We start from the raw sequence: 14,267 nt of genomic DNA, 5'->3' as shown, positions 1-14,267 counted from the left end.
TCATCCTCTCCTTTGCCCCTCCCCACTGCTTGTATGAGAATGCATAAATAAATAAATAATAAAATAATAAAATAAAATAAAATAAAATAAAATAAAATAAAATCCTTTAAAAAAATAAAACAGGGATGCCTGGGTGGCTCGATCCTGGAGTCCCGGGATGGAGTCCCATATCAGGCCCCTTGCATGCAGCCTGCTTCTCCTGTCTCTGTCTCTCTCTCTGCCTCTCTCTGTGTCTCTCATGAATAAGTAAATAAAATCTTAAAAAAAAAATTAAAAATAAAACAAAGTTGTTTTTTTTTTAAGATTTATTTATTTATTATTTATGATAGACATAGAGAGAGAGAGGCAGAGACACAGGAGGAGGGAGAAGCAGGCTCCATGCTGGGAGCCCAACGTGGGACTCGATCCCGGGACTGTAGGATCGCGCCCTGGGCCAAAGGCAGGCGCTAAACCACTGAGCCACCCAGGGATCTCCCTAAAACAAAGTTTAGAAGTGAGCAACAAATCATTTTAAAAGGTTTTCAGGGATCCCTGGGTGGTGCAGCGGTTTAACGCCTGCCTTTGGCCCAGGGCGCGATCCTGGAGACCCGGGATCGAATCCCACGTCGGGCTTCCGGTGCATGGAGCCTGCTTCTCCCTCTGCCTGTGTCTCTGCCTCTCTCTCTCTCTCTCTCTGTGTGACTATCATAAATAAATAAAAATTAAAAAAAAAAAAGGTTTTCAAAATCTGATGCTGTATGAGGCGCCTGGATGGCTCAGTTGGTTAAGTGTCTGCTTTGGCTCAGGTCATGATCCCAAGGTCCTAGGATCGAGCCCCACATTGTACTCTCTGCTCAGCAGGCAGGTTGCTTCTCCCTCTCCTTCTGCCTGCCACTCCCCCTGCTTGTGTGCTCTCTTTCTGTCAAGTAAGTTAAAAAAAAAATCAGATACTATAAGCATATGCTATGGTATAGAGAAAGTAACACACACCTGAGTTCAAATTTTTCAATAGCTGTATGATATCTGGCAACTTACTAACCTCAGAGTACTTATTTAACAAGATTACATAATAGAACAAAAGAATGCCTAGCAAGAGCCAACACCTAATAAGTACTAAGTTTCCATTTACACTTACCCAAAGGAAGGCAGGACTCTTCGGGGCTGATCTCGGGTTACTGTCACTCTGATCTTTGGATAGTCACTTATTCCATTAGGGGATTTATTACCTATTTTAAAAATGCATTTGTAATTGTAAAAAAACAAAACAAAAACAAACCCAAACCTGTGAACAGTCTGCATTAGAAAATCTGTGAGTGGTCTATATTGTAGAACTAAATATCTTATTCTTTCACATGCCATTACTATACAACACAGAGATTCAACACTGTAAAAAGTTGAAGAAAAGCAATAGTGCTTTATCTGTATTTGATTTCAGGGAGACAGTAAAAATTCACAGGCAAGCTTTTCTAGTTTCACTTGCTGTAGCATCAAGAAGCATGAGGAACTCATGATTACAAACTCCATGTAATCAAATCAAATTGAGTGAGTTGTTCAAATCATTTCTTCTTCCCAAGAAAACAGGAGTTATTTTTAAATGAAAATCTGCTATATGTTACTACATTTCACTGGAAGCTTCCATCACTTATGAGACGGTCACTATACTTCAAAAAAGGGTAACCAAACTTTTATCAGCCACATTTACTGCTAGAGCTACTGCACAGGTATAGAGCTCCTGAGGACTCCAAAATGTAAAGAGATCTAAAACTGAAAGTTTTTCCATGAGTCTGTAGCAGCAAACTTAAACTGACCTGAATTCCTTTGTTTGCAAAACCTGATTTGAACCAATGTTCAATTCTAATGGGATTTTTAAAAATAATATTCAATAAACACGATATATATAAAATATGAAAAATTCTAAATTCCCCAGTACACCTTTAAGGATTTCAGATAAGAGACTGTAGACTTCTTTATGCAAGAAACGTGCCCCAGGAATACCTGTGCTTCTCTGACAAGGCTACATGAACACATAGAAATATAGTGCTGACAGCTTGGCACAAGACAAACGTACCATCCCTTCCATATGTCCATTTTAATAATAAATCATTTTTAACTATATATTCAAGCAATATGAATAGATTATAATATCTAATTTATATTAACTTTTAAAATAAAATGAAAAACTTCATAAAAGTATCATCCTGACTCCAGGTCCTTTGGAACTAGAGTCTCAGACTCAGGGGTGTGTGTTTACTCCCTTTTGCTCTTCTCTGCCACCAGAGATACTTTACTTAAAAAGCTTGAGAGGAAACTTACTACTGTAAAGTTTTTATCATTTCCTTAGTTTCTTCCATTTTTACTTCTGAACCCACAACTTTTCTAAAAGCTTTTATCCCTTTCTCTCAAACTTCATAAACCTGTGTGACAGAGATCACAGTCATTTTCTGGAGTCCAGATTCTTCCTCTTTTTCGCCATGATAGAATTTTAAGTTATGTATGGTTATGTACAATTATAATTCAGTTTTGGGCTCCAAGAATGACGTGGAGGCTCCCAATCCATAAAGCTATCAGAACTGAAAACCTAAAGTTGTTCCCCCATCAGATGATGTCCCTGAAAGACAGGGTTTATTTATTTTGTTATTTGTTTTGTATTTTGTTATAAAAGATTTTATTTATTATTTTGTCATTCTGTTATTCTTGATAACACATGCCTGACACAGAGTAAGCTCGCAGGAAATGTTTTTTTAATGAGTGAACCCTGAACTAAGTCACATTAAAGACAATGATAATACAAATAGAAAACACAAACAGTAAATTCAATGACAATTCTAAAGGAAAACTATTTAATTTTTAGAAGGTAGAGAGAATATGTCTGTGTTCTCAACACAACCCAAATGAGTGTTTTTCTTTCATATTCTCAAAACTCAGGAAACAGAGGCAAGAAGAGGTAGAGGAAAGCAGAAGGATCTCTGATCGCCTCACCCAGTTTCAGCATGTTGTTCCAGGGTCCAGAACCTGTCAGTTCACAAGACGATGAGTTCGAAAATACCTTAAAACCAAATAGAATCACCTCTGTAGTATCTCAATTTTAGAATTTAAATAAGTTTTTAATATTAAAAAAATCACTCTATTGGTGATGATTTCGCTAGCTCATGGAAGAGACATCATCAGTAGACCAAAAGTTAAATTGGTGAAGACTCACAAAATTATGTTTAAAATAACAATTTCAGGTTCTCTACAAATACTTAAGTAAGAACAGATGTATTACTAATTGAGCTCTTTATAAATATTTTTTAAATGTGTATTTTCTTAACCTTTAACTTCTTGGCCTTTATATCAAGGCTTATAAACATATCAAAGTCATTCTACTCAATTCCTAAAAAGAGAATATTTCTAAAATTTCACTTTAATGATTAAGTATGAAGATCAGTAGCCCCAATGGAACCCTATCCCCACTGACCTCTCCTGAAGGGGCCACATTCCGTGTTCCATTACAAGCAGAGGTTACCATGGGCTTTGTGGTCAGCTGGAATGGGAATCCAAATAAGCTGGCAGCATTGTAGAGACTGGTTTTGACTTGGTGAATGAAATAATCTAGACAATATAATATAGATTACATTTACATACGTATATAGAGTAATAAACTTCTAGCAAAAAAATTAGATTATATCTTAGAAAAGGCCTCTCTCAATCTTTATTAGAAGTATTATTTCCAATCACTGAGATAAGAAGGTATCCATAAAAGTAATTTTTCTCCTATCTTAATAACTAGAATTCCAATATTGTGATCTGGAGGGGTTTGGGGTTGTTTTGTTTTGTTTTACGTAGGCTCTTCACCCAACACGGGGCTTGAACTCACGACTCTGAGATCAAGAGTTACATGTGGGCCGCCTGGGTGGTTCAGTTGGTTAAGCGTCTGACTTGTGATTTTGGCTCAGGTCATGATCTTGGGATTGTGAGACTGAGTCGGGAGTTGAGCTCTAAGCTGGTAGCGGCTCCTGCTTAAGATTCTCTCTCTCCCTTAGCCCCTCCTGCCCCATCACACTTTCTCCCCCTCTTAAAAAAAAAAAAAGTCACGTGCTCTACAGACCAAGCCAACCAAGTGCCCCTGGCTTTTTTTTGTTTGTTTGTATTTTTGGGTTTTTTTAAGTAAGCTCTAGGCCCAACGTGAGGTCTGAACTCAGGACCCCACGTTTAAAAGTCACGTGCCCTACCAGCTGAGCTAGCCGGGCATCCCATGATTTTTGTGTTTCAATAAGATATCTCTTCTGGAATCCTATGAAAACATTAAACCCTCACTTCAGCAAATCACACACTGATTCATAGAGAAATGGCCTGAAATGACAACTTTTAAGCAATGAGTTCTTTGGAATAATACAAAATAAATAAACCAGAGAGACAGCGGCATAACTTAACCTGTAGCATGTAGACACTATGTATGGCAGAATTTTACAGGAAGCACTAGAAGTTACTCACTGGTTTGTCCTTATTTCCTGGGCAGGTGACAATATATTCCTCAGTAACTACTTACTCAGTACCTATTATTTATTGGCTACTTGAGGTAGAATTAGTGAAGTATAAAACATGCAGCTCTTAAACCTCTATGATGAAATAAGGCTGTATCCCTCTACTGGAGAAGGTATGTTAGATCTGATGTAGCCCTCCCTGTCACCAAAAATAAGAATTACAAAATAAGTAAGTAGATAAATAAGGGGGAAGGGTAGATTTCAGTGCCTGCCACACTTCCTCCTTTTATGACACTACCCTTTCCTCATTTCCTACACTGCTGACTGGCTCTACACAATTTCCTTTCTATTTCCCAAGTAAGGGTATTTCATAGCACTAGTTTGAGAGAAAGAGACCATCATTTTACCCACCTTCTGCATTAGAGAAAAAAAATCCTGAAATTAAAATGGTGGCTTTTAAAGAACAAGCACTCCAAAACATATAAAATAGAAAATAGAAAGATAGGAGAATAACTTAAACAACAGACAGAATGTGACAGCTAAGTGAAGCAGAATGCAATTTGAAGTAATTTGTAACTAGAGAATAGGTAAAAGTATCAAAGTTTGCAAATTACTTGTTTCTCATTCTGAGACTTAGAGAATTCCAGGTTATCCCTCTAGTAATGTTGATGGATATCATTTATATTCTGCTGCACTTTCTTAAATGGAAGAGTAAGAGCATTAGAGATTGGTGCTTACCCCGCAGACTGTCATCCAGACCCCAGAGGGAATGGGGTATTCCTAATAACTAACATAGTTAAATAGTGGATGGTAAAAAAAAGTATTGTAATACTTATTTTCCTACAAACTTGTCAAAATCTGAGTAGTCCTTGAGATTATGCCAAAAATATCTCAACAACTCAAAAAAGGAGGAGGAAGAGGAAGAGGAGGGGGAGGAAGGCAGGCTGGCTTGCTTCATCTATAAAATGGGGATAAGACCATCTTCACTCACAACAGACTAAGTCAGATCTCTTAAAATCCCTTTCATCTCTAAGATCATGAGTCTGCGATTCTAAGATCTTCCTTTTCATTTTACCCTCCTTTTTTTCTCTCAAAAGAAACCAAGAGAGTTGTATTGTCCAACATAGTTGCCAGTGAATACATGTAGTCACCTAAGTTTATATTTAATTAAAATTAAATTCAGCTCCTCAATCACACTGGCCCCAATTCAAGTGCTCAATAGGCATTATCACAGAGAGATCCATCAGAAGCATTGATGTAGACCTTTACAAATTCTGCCGTAATATTACATCTGCTACCCACTGCTTCCCCCTTGGCTTAGATTCTTTCTAGAGTTTCCACTCAGAAAATTACAATACCTATTTCATGTAAATCATGGAGGGAGAAAAGGAAGGAAGTCCATGAAATAGATGATTACCATAATTATTTCAGGAACCTTCTATAATACCATTGTCAAAATTCTTTTTGTTTTCCTTGTTTTGATTGAAGTATAGTTCACAAACAATGCTACATTAGTTTCAGATGTTACCACTCTCAAAGGTCTTTACCACACTGTTATTTATTTACACTTTTGTTTAAAATTGACTCACATTTTTTGCTAAATAAATGTATTTGAGGGGTGCCTAGGTAGCTCAGTCAGTTAAGAGTCTGCCTTCAGCTAAGGTCATGATCCCAAAGTCCTGGGATTGAGCCCTGTATTAGGCTCCCTACTCAGCAGCCATTCCCCCTGCTTGTGCTCTCTGGCTCTCTCTGCCTGTCAAATAAATAAATAAAAATCTTTAAAAATAAATAAGTAAATAAATAAATGTATTTGAAAGGTAACTTTATATCACTACTATAAATATAAAAGAACATTATTTGCCTTATACAGAAATTAAACAACAATATTAAGTTCTAGCTGTAGCTGTTAAAAGGGAGAATCATATGTAAAACATACTAGCATTAAATCAAGAATTTCTGCTTGAAATAATCCAAAAATTAAAAACAAATAAAAGGATACAACTTTTTACCACATAACTCACATGCTATACTTAATGCTATGAAATGTTGTATCCCCTAAAATCATTTCCTGAACTGATATCTATCCTGTGCTTTGGGAAAATACTGTCCTAATGAATTTAGTATAAATCTGGCATTCAAAGTCCTCTAAATTTGATATAGCTCTAACTAACTTTTCCTTGGAGTTCTATTCACTGTTTCCTGAATTGCACAACTCTCCTATACTGTTCCCTCTACCTAGAATGCTTTTCCTTCCTATTGCTCTGTTGATATCCCACCCATCCTTTAAAATCCATCTCACACACTCTTTCATCAAATATTTACTGAGACTTTTAATCAGCTGAAAATTGGACAGTATTTTGTTACTATCTTTCTTATTTCAATCATCACATCCTTACTGACATTAGTAATTATTTATATGCTTGTCTTATACCCTCTATGATACAGGCATATACCTATACAATTGTAAGGTCCTTAAAAATAGAGACCCTATCTTATTCATTTTTCTTTTTCCTGTAGAATCTAACATATTGCTTAGCAGTAAGACATGCTCAATAAGTACTCCTTGGATTTAAATGAAATGAAATCTTAACAGACATGTCTACTCCGAAGGTAGATCGAAATTCACATTCATTCTTGAAACAAAGGAACTACTATTATAGCACTCCATTGTGCCTTTCTCCTTTAATCTAGTTTTGTTCTCTTTTATCAAGCTACATCTAGCCCTCTGGATACAGAGAAGTAAATGATTTGGGGCAACACATTAGACTCATTCCCTCAGCTATGTGAACTAGATGACTCAGTTTGAAGTAGCTTTATACAATGTTTTCTCCTCAAAAATAAAAAGCACCTTTTCCGTATAGGAAGATTGAAAAATTTTAAATACATATTCAACATACACCTTTATTTATCTGGAAAGATACTCAAGTCCCTGTTAACAGTGTTTACCTCTAGAAAAGATAACTGAGTAGAAAAGGACAGGAAAGAGACTTAACTGTTCACTGTACATACTTTTTACCTTTGGAATTTTGTTCCATACATACACTTTTCCCACTTAAAAAAAATCTGATTTTTAAAATTATCATATTCAATACCTAATCTTGGTCTTTTGGCTGGTATTTCATCAGTGTCCACTGTAGAAAACAAAGTGCTGAAAAGAGAAGAAGAAAAAAAAAATATATATATATTTATATATACATACATACATTTCTATAAGTAAATCTAGTATGCATATAACACATCCTCTCTCTTCACTTTGTCAAAAAAAGAAATTCAAATCATGTTAGAAAACACTCCTCTATAGTAGGCCTCTACTATTTGAGGACTTAACGTTATTGTTTAAACTATTTGAAAGAGACCCAAAACTCCCTATTAAGTGATAATCTGTAATCTGGCTAAAGTACAAATTTGCAACTGGCCAGAAATCACCTGGGTAGTAAATGAACATAGGTAAGAGCCTAGGACTAGTATTTCCTTTTTCTCTCCAGAAGTGATTTTAAAATAACAATTTCCTTGGGGCAGCCCGGGTGGCTCAGCAGTTTACACCTGCCTTCGGCCCAGGGCGTGATCCTGGAGTCCCCGGATCGAGTCCCACATCGGGCTCCCTGCATGGAGCCTGCTTCTCCCTCTGCCTGTGTCTCTGCCTCTCTCTCTCTGTGTCTCTCATGAATAAATAAATAAAATCTTTAAAAAAAATTCCTTTTGAAAGATGACAACATAAGAAGCCTTAAAAGAGAATTCTAAGCCCAAAAAGGTCTTCTATTTAACTGCATTTCTATCATGGAAACTACATTACACTGGTAATAAAAAGCTGGGGAATTTGGGAAAGTTTCTGGACCTATTTAAAGATGATTATGATTGATCAGTTTCAAAAAAAAAAAAAGGAACAAAATAAATCCCAGGGGAATACCATTCAGTTCATAACTGTAAACATCCCAGTAAGATCTCCTGCCTTCATTTTGACCAGAAAAAAAAAAAAAAAAAAAAGGCTTACATTGTGAAAAACTGGTTTGACTAAGGATGTGTGGTAAAGAACAGAGTTTTGATCTCCAAATCATTGTTTCATCTATTTGAAAGCAGGGATTCACAGCAAAAAGAAAGGACAGGGGAGAGAGAATTAACACTCTCCCATTCAATAAATACGTACCAAGTGCCTATCATGCACCAGCCTTAGCACAAGGCCCCTGGGGTAGAATAAACAAATACTACCCGTATATATATTAAGCATCATTTTAGGCACTATACAACATGTTGTCAAATGACCCCCATTGTCAACCTCACAAAAAGGTAGAAAAGAACAGGTTGAAACCTTGGGCTCTCTAGAACACATGATGAAACTCAGCCAACAGCCAATTTCATCAATGACCTGCATTCTCAGACTCATGTATTCAATCATCTTGTTCTCTCAAGCTCCAAGAAACCAGTCTTCAACAATCTTGAGGCTTCATTTCTTTTTTTAAATGAAACTAACACTTGATCAGTAAAAGTTAATGGTGGGGTGTGTAGAACTGGTATGGTGTTTTATTCTCTAGATTAATTCTCAAGCAAAGGAGTACACGCCACGAAATGAGACAAGCCAAGGGGTTGATGCTAAACAAGAACAGCTTTTAGGTTCCCCCAAGATTTTGGCTGGATTTTACAACTAGTGATCTTTTTAAAAGAACGAGACTCCTAATTTTTCCCCCTCATACACTCCAACGCAGTGCCATCCTCCCTCCCTCCCCCGCAAAACACGTACACACACACACACACAGCTTGACAGCTGTTTCGGAACAAAACAGCTGCTGTTTCTCGGTGCTAAAAGAACAATTCTTGCAGTCAAAACGGCTTTGGGCAAGCTATGAATCTCACTTGCCGCAGCTGCACTTATTGCCTACAGATGACACTCGGGAGTGTGCTTCGTAAACAGTGAACCACAGCACGGACAGTATTCGTTCAATTTTGAGTTTTCAACCTTAACAGGATACGATAAAGCCCCATTGGACAGCAACCAGCTTGGCCTCTCCCAAGAACGTCAAAGATCCTGACCATCACGGGCCACTCCAAAGACAACCAGCTCGGTCCATCACCAGGAGCGCATCCGCACAGCGTGGAGGGAGCGACTACGTCACCAGGGCACCCGCGACTCGCACCTCCACCGCCTGGGCCCCGCCAGCTGATTCGGCCGGGCAGGGCCTGCGGGGCTGGATCGGCGCTCTCCGGGCCGAGCCCCGGGTGGGGGAGGGGGTACAGCCAGCCTGGCGCTCGGCCCCCTCTCCTCTCACCTGTTCGAGCGCCGCCTCTTCAGGAGGGCCCGGGCAGGGGGCACCGGCCGGTCACAGAGACGGAAAATGGTGCCGAGAATCCTAACCAGCCATTTGTACATACCAGGCCCAAGCAGCAGCGGCGGCCGACACACCCCGAGACGCAAACCCCAGAGCTGTCGCCGCCGCTGCCGCCTTCGCCGCCTCGGCCACCACCGCCAAGGCTCAGTCGCCCACTTGTGACGCGATCGGAGGGCCCACAGATAAAACGTCCTGAGGGCTACAGGACGCCCCCCCCCATCCCCGCCTGCCACCACGCCTGACGTCACCTCCTCCCGCCCGACCGGAAAGCATCTTCGTCCTCAGTCTGCGCACGCGCAGCCCCACCCTCGCCCCCGCTCCTCCCGAACCTAGCAACCGGAATGCGTGCCGGAGACGCCGGTCCAATCGCTAACGAGCTCGCAAAGACTGTGGGCGGGGTTTTCTCTTCGGCGGAGCCAATCGCGAGTCCGCCCGCGGGACAAGGCCCACGCGCCGCACGTGAGGCTTCCGCACCCGGGGGGAGCGCTCCCGAGGCCTGCAACCGAGGAGGTGCTCAGTAAGCGTCTGTTGAGGGCACGGAATAAAGGTAGGTCAGGTCCATGAACAAGTATTTACCCTGCTGACCGCCCTTTAGTTTGCATGCACCTTACGTCTAGTTTTTCCGCAGGCGTGGTCACCTTCATTTATCCCAGCACCCCCAGGCGATGGGGAGGAGTCTTGTGCCCATTTTTAATAAACGAGGAAATCAAGCATAGAACGATTAAGTGATTTGCCAAAAATCATCAGGCTAACTAGTGGCGTGGCCCTTGAGGTGAGTCCCCTGGAAGAGACGTGATTACAAATTACAGGATAATTGTGTGCAAAGTGCGGTAGGCGCCAGAGAAAGGAAAACCACACCTTGGGGAGGAGTAGGGAAGGACGGAATTTAAGGCTGCGCGGAGACCTCAGGAGAGTCCTCCCCTGGGCTGGCAGGGAGTGCCCATTAGTTCTCTCTCTGTTACCTAGAGGTCACACTTCTGGTTAATTATCAACAAGAGAAAAAGTCCCACCCTGCATAGTGACTAGAAATTCGGGTCCCCTCTTCCAAACAGTCGTGGAATCCTTCTTTTCAAGCCCCACAAACCCATCCCTGACTGCAAACTTGACCCTTACCTACGATTGAGTTGAGGCCAGACTTCCAGGTTTGCTCGAACTTTAACCCAGGCACTCCCCATTGACAGCCTCGTCCTTTGCTGAGTAAAGTGTTCTGGAATTCTGGTGCAAGTCACCGCCCAGAGCTCCAGAACTACCAGCTACCCACCGGTGGCTATCACCACTCTGGAAGCAAATCCTAAATTGTGGATGTTGGCCCCTTTCTTTCATTCTCCAAAACGAAAGTTTGAGAACAGGGTTAGAAAGACCACAGGCTTTTTTTTTTTTAAGATTTTATTCATTTATTCATAAGAGACACTGAGAGAGAGAGAGAAGGGCAGAGACAGAGGCAGAGGGAGAAGCAAGCTCCATGCAGGGAGCCTGACGTGGGACTCAATCCTGGGTCTCCAGGATCACACCCTGGGCTGAAGGCGGCGCTGAACCGCTGAGCCACCCGGGCTGCCCCAGACTTTTTTTTTTTTTTAAGACACTTTAATTTCCATCAACTTTATCCCACCCCGTTTGCCTTTGTGGAAGAGCAGCTGAAGACCACTCAGTGGTTGTTCCTACTTATTCAGTGGCCTGAGCAGTGGGAGCTTCAGAACAGTCTTCAGTGGTAAGCTGAGCACTCAGTCTTCAGTAGGAGACTGCTAGACAGGTACAGAGGGCACCTGAATGCCTTCAGACAGTGTGTGACTTCAGGTTGAGTAGCTGTGACTCTGACATGCCTCCCAGGTCACAGTCTTTTCGGTAGCAGCCTGCTCTTCCTTTCCAATCTCTTCAGGATCTCCGTAGAAGTAGAGATCAGACATGATCTCCCATGGGTGCTGGGGATTGGTGCCACAGACACACAGGACTTCCCAGGCCAGCATCCACCACATCAGACCCGCTGAGTGAGTTCCCTTGTTGTAATGCATAGCAATGTCCACATAATGCAGAGGCGAGTCTGTGTTCCATAAGCCATGGTAGGCAGGTTAACATAAGACACCTCTGTAAGAGTTTGGTGGTCAGCCCTGGGAAACCACCAGAAGTCTTGGCTCCTCAAAGGCTGCCTGGATCTGTCTGGTTAGTGAAGGTTCCAGGCTCCAGTAGCAGCAGTAAACTTGAGCACAGCTAGCTGGCCAGTACTCCTGGATGATACAACTGTTGTTTTCTTTTTTTTTTTTTTTAAGTTTGGTTTTCAGCGGCAACAATGGCACAAGCTGCCAGCAGAAGCTTCTTCCAGGTTCTCTTCCGATTTATGATGTAGATGCTATCACTTTTTCTTTTGTAGATGGACTGTTCCATTTGGAAGTCAAGGTTGTTGCCACCTAAGTGGATTCCTGCTGCGAGGAAGTTCCTCATCCTTTCATTTGCAGGAACCAAGGGCTCCAGAAATTGTAAAAGTTTCCCTTTAAGTTAGCATGGGAACGTAGAACAATACCACTGTGTGGAACCCCTCTCCAGGTAATGTGGAAAGCAAAGACCAGTTGATTTAGAAGTAGCTATTAATGGGTGCCTGGGTGGCTCAGTTGGTTAAGTGTCTCCTTTGGCTCAGGTCATAATCTCAGGGTCCTGATATCAAGCCCCACGTCTGGCTCCCTGCTCAGCGGGCAGTCTGCTTCTCCTTCTGCCCCTTCCCCTGCTCATGTTCACTTTCTCCCTCCCTCCCTCTCAAATAAATAAATAAAATATTTTTTTAAAAAAAAGTGGCTATTAAAAGTATAGCATCAAAAAAAATAAAAATAAAAAAATAAAAGTATAGCATCTGCAGTCCATTGCTCATTGGCTCCCCGAAGGAGTTCCTTCCCTCAAGGTCATCTCTCCACTGTTCTCAACATCTTCTACAAGGCACCGATAGAAGAAAATCTCCCCTCCATCTCCAAACCAACCTGATTCAGGCTGGACTCCCACTTAACTTAAAAAAAGTCTACCACTGGCATTATTTTGCAGAGCACTTTGGCGGTGTCCAGACTGTCCCGTCTACTCTAAGAGTTGGTCTTTGCCATCACCAAACCAAGAAGAATGGTCAAGTATTCAGAAGGGATTTTCCAGAACAAAAGAACAGTCTCTGTTCAAAACATAAATGAGAAAATTGCAAACTGCTTTAGAATAGCAGTTTATCCAAGGTTTTGGCCACCAAGACTTAAGAAATACTGGCAACAAGTCTCAGGCCACTCTAGTACAACAACACGTTTTTTTTCTCCTGCCTCATTAATAGCACCTACACATACACGAAGCTGAAATGTTAGTCACTGTCCTTGAAAAGTGGAGGGCTTTGAATTGCCTTGGTCTGAGGCCTCATCAGCAAATAGTAACTCCTGAGTGTAGCAACTGCCAGCCATCGCCCACACTTACTGCCCCCTTGCACACATACACCCCCTTTGTATCCTCTTATTATCTGGTTGCCTTCTAAAAGGAAGAAAGGAAGATGACTTATAGCCTTATAATTTATTTTCCTGGGATCTTGCTAGTTGGTACCTCTGCTGTCCTGTGGTCCAAAGTAGAGGCATGGGCCAAATGCCTGTCCTTGGATTATCCTTACCCCCACCCCACCACTGCTACAACCATTCCTGTACCTGGGAACTCTTCACCAGAGAGTTGGAGAAAAAGCCATATGGAGGAACAATTGAGGTTTCTTTCTTGGTTTGGATAACTTGCACCCTTGTACTGCTGGAGGGGCACATCCTCACTGCTTAAGTTTGCATTAGGGTATCCTCAATGGTTGCCCAGTTTTCTGATCCTCTTCTTCTTCCTCCTCCCCCTTTTCCTCCTTGAAGGTCCTCTCCTTCAAGCCTTTCCAGAGCCCACCCCTAATTTTCCTCAAAACCTATGTCCTGTCCACAGAACAAGGAAGACCCAGCCTCCAATTCATTGTTCACTCTTGCACATTTTCCCTTTGCCAGCATTCTCAGAGTTAGTTTTGCTGACCCCTGCCAGAGTTCTGGGCCATTTGATGGAAGTGGGTAGGACTCCAAACGTGAGATATTGTTGGTTTGGCTTAATGTGCCTAAAATCCAACATGAAGGTCACCACCCTGAAGATTAATTCCCTTCTGGGGACCAACTCTGATATTCAAGAAAAACATGTCCTCCTAATAATGTGACTTGATCTTATTCAATCTAATCCGGCCTTATTATCCAAAAACAAATATAGTTCCTTGTCTTAGATTGTATTACAAAAGTTGTTCACAGGCTTGGCCTGCCTTGTGGAGAAAAAGCACTCAGCCCTACCTAAGCCTCTTTCCTAATCTGTAAAATAGACTTAATCAAACCTGCCTTTCAGATCTGTGGGCCAATGAAATGTCCTTATGTAAGTGAAGGATCAACTTCAGTGCCCAGCATGGAGAAGTGCCTAATGTTTCTCTTCCCTCTTCTTCAATTATCTAGTAAGCCAATTAACTTGTCAGTTCCACATCCTGTATTTTCCTACA

At 41.3% G+C, this 14,267-nt stretch overlaps 1 protein-coding gene and 1 long non-coding RNA gene across 6 annotated transcripts in view; one reads left to right on the top strand and one right to left on the bottom strand.

Moving 5' to 3' along the window:
- Window positions 1-10,010, bottom strand: part of SENP2 (SUMO specific peptidase 2) — a 32,024-nt gene extending 22,014 nt beyond the window's left edge. For 3 of the 5 annotated variants that reach the window (XR_012021826.1, XR_012021825.1, XM_072807729.1), the window contains exons 1-5: window positions 9,704-9,998; window positions 7,535-7,590; window positions 3,437-3,570; window positions 2,959-3,025; window positions 1,115-1,205 (exon numbers count right to left, since the gene is read on the bottom strand). Coding sequence is in view for 3 of the 5 variants with exons in the window: in XM_072807729.1 (XP_072663830.1) it covers window positions 1,115-1,205; window positions 2,959-3,025; window positions 3,437-3,570; window positions 7,535-7,590; window positions 9,704-9,804 (449 nt within the window). In the remaining 2 variants the exon portion in view is untranslated. Of the gene's footprint in view, window positions 1-1,114; window positions 1,206-2,958; window positions 3,026-3,436; window positions 3,571-7,534; window positions 7,591-9,703 lie in introns of all 5 variants that reach the window. The other 2 variants (XM_072807728.1, XM_072807731.1) reach the window with 2 other exon arrangements.
- A 134-nt stretch (window positions 10,011-10,144) lies between these two features.
- LOC140622133 (uncharacterized) lies at window positions 10,145-12,601 on the top strand. The gene is made up of 3 exons (XR_012021828.1): window positions 10,145-10,310; window positions 10,392-10,535; window positions 12,129-12,601. It is a non-coding gene; the product is annotated as an uncharacterized lncRNA (long non-coding RNA).
- The last annotated feature ends 1,666 nt before the right edge of the window (window positions 12,602-14,267 follow it).

This window comes from Canis lupus, chromosome 31, assembly GCF_048164855.1.
Source record: "Canis lupus baileyi chromosome 31, mCanLup2.hap1, whole genome shotgun sequence".
Classification (NCBI taxonomy): domain Eukaryota; kingdom Metazoa; phylum Chordata; class Mammalia; order Carnivora; family Canidae; genus Canis; species Canis lupus.
The sequence above is the reverse complement of the archived record's forward strand: the minus strand, read 5'-3'. Positions and strand labels throughout refer to the sequence as shown.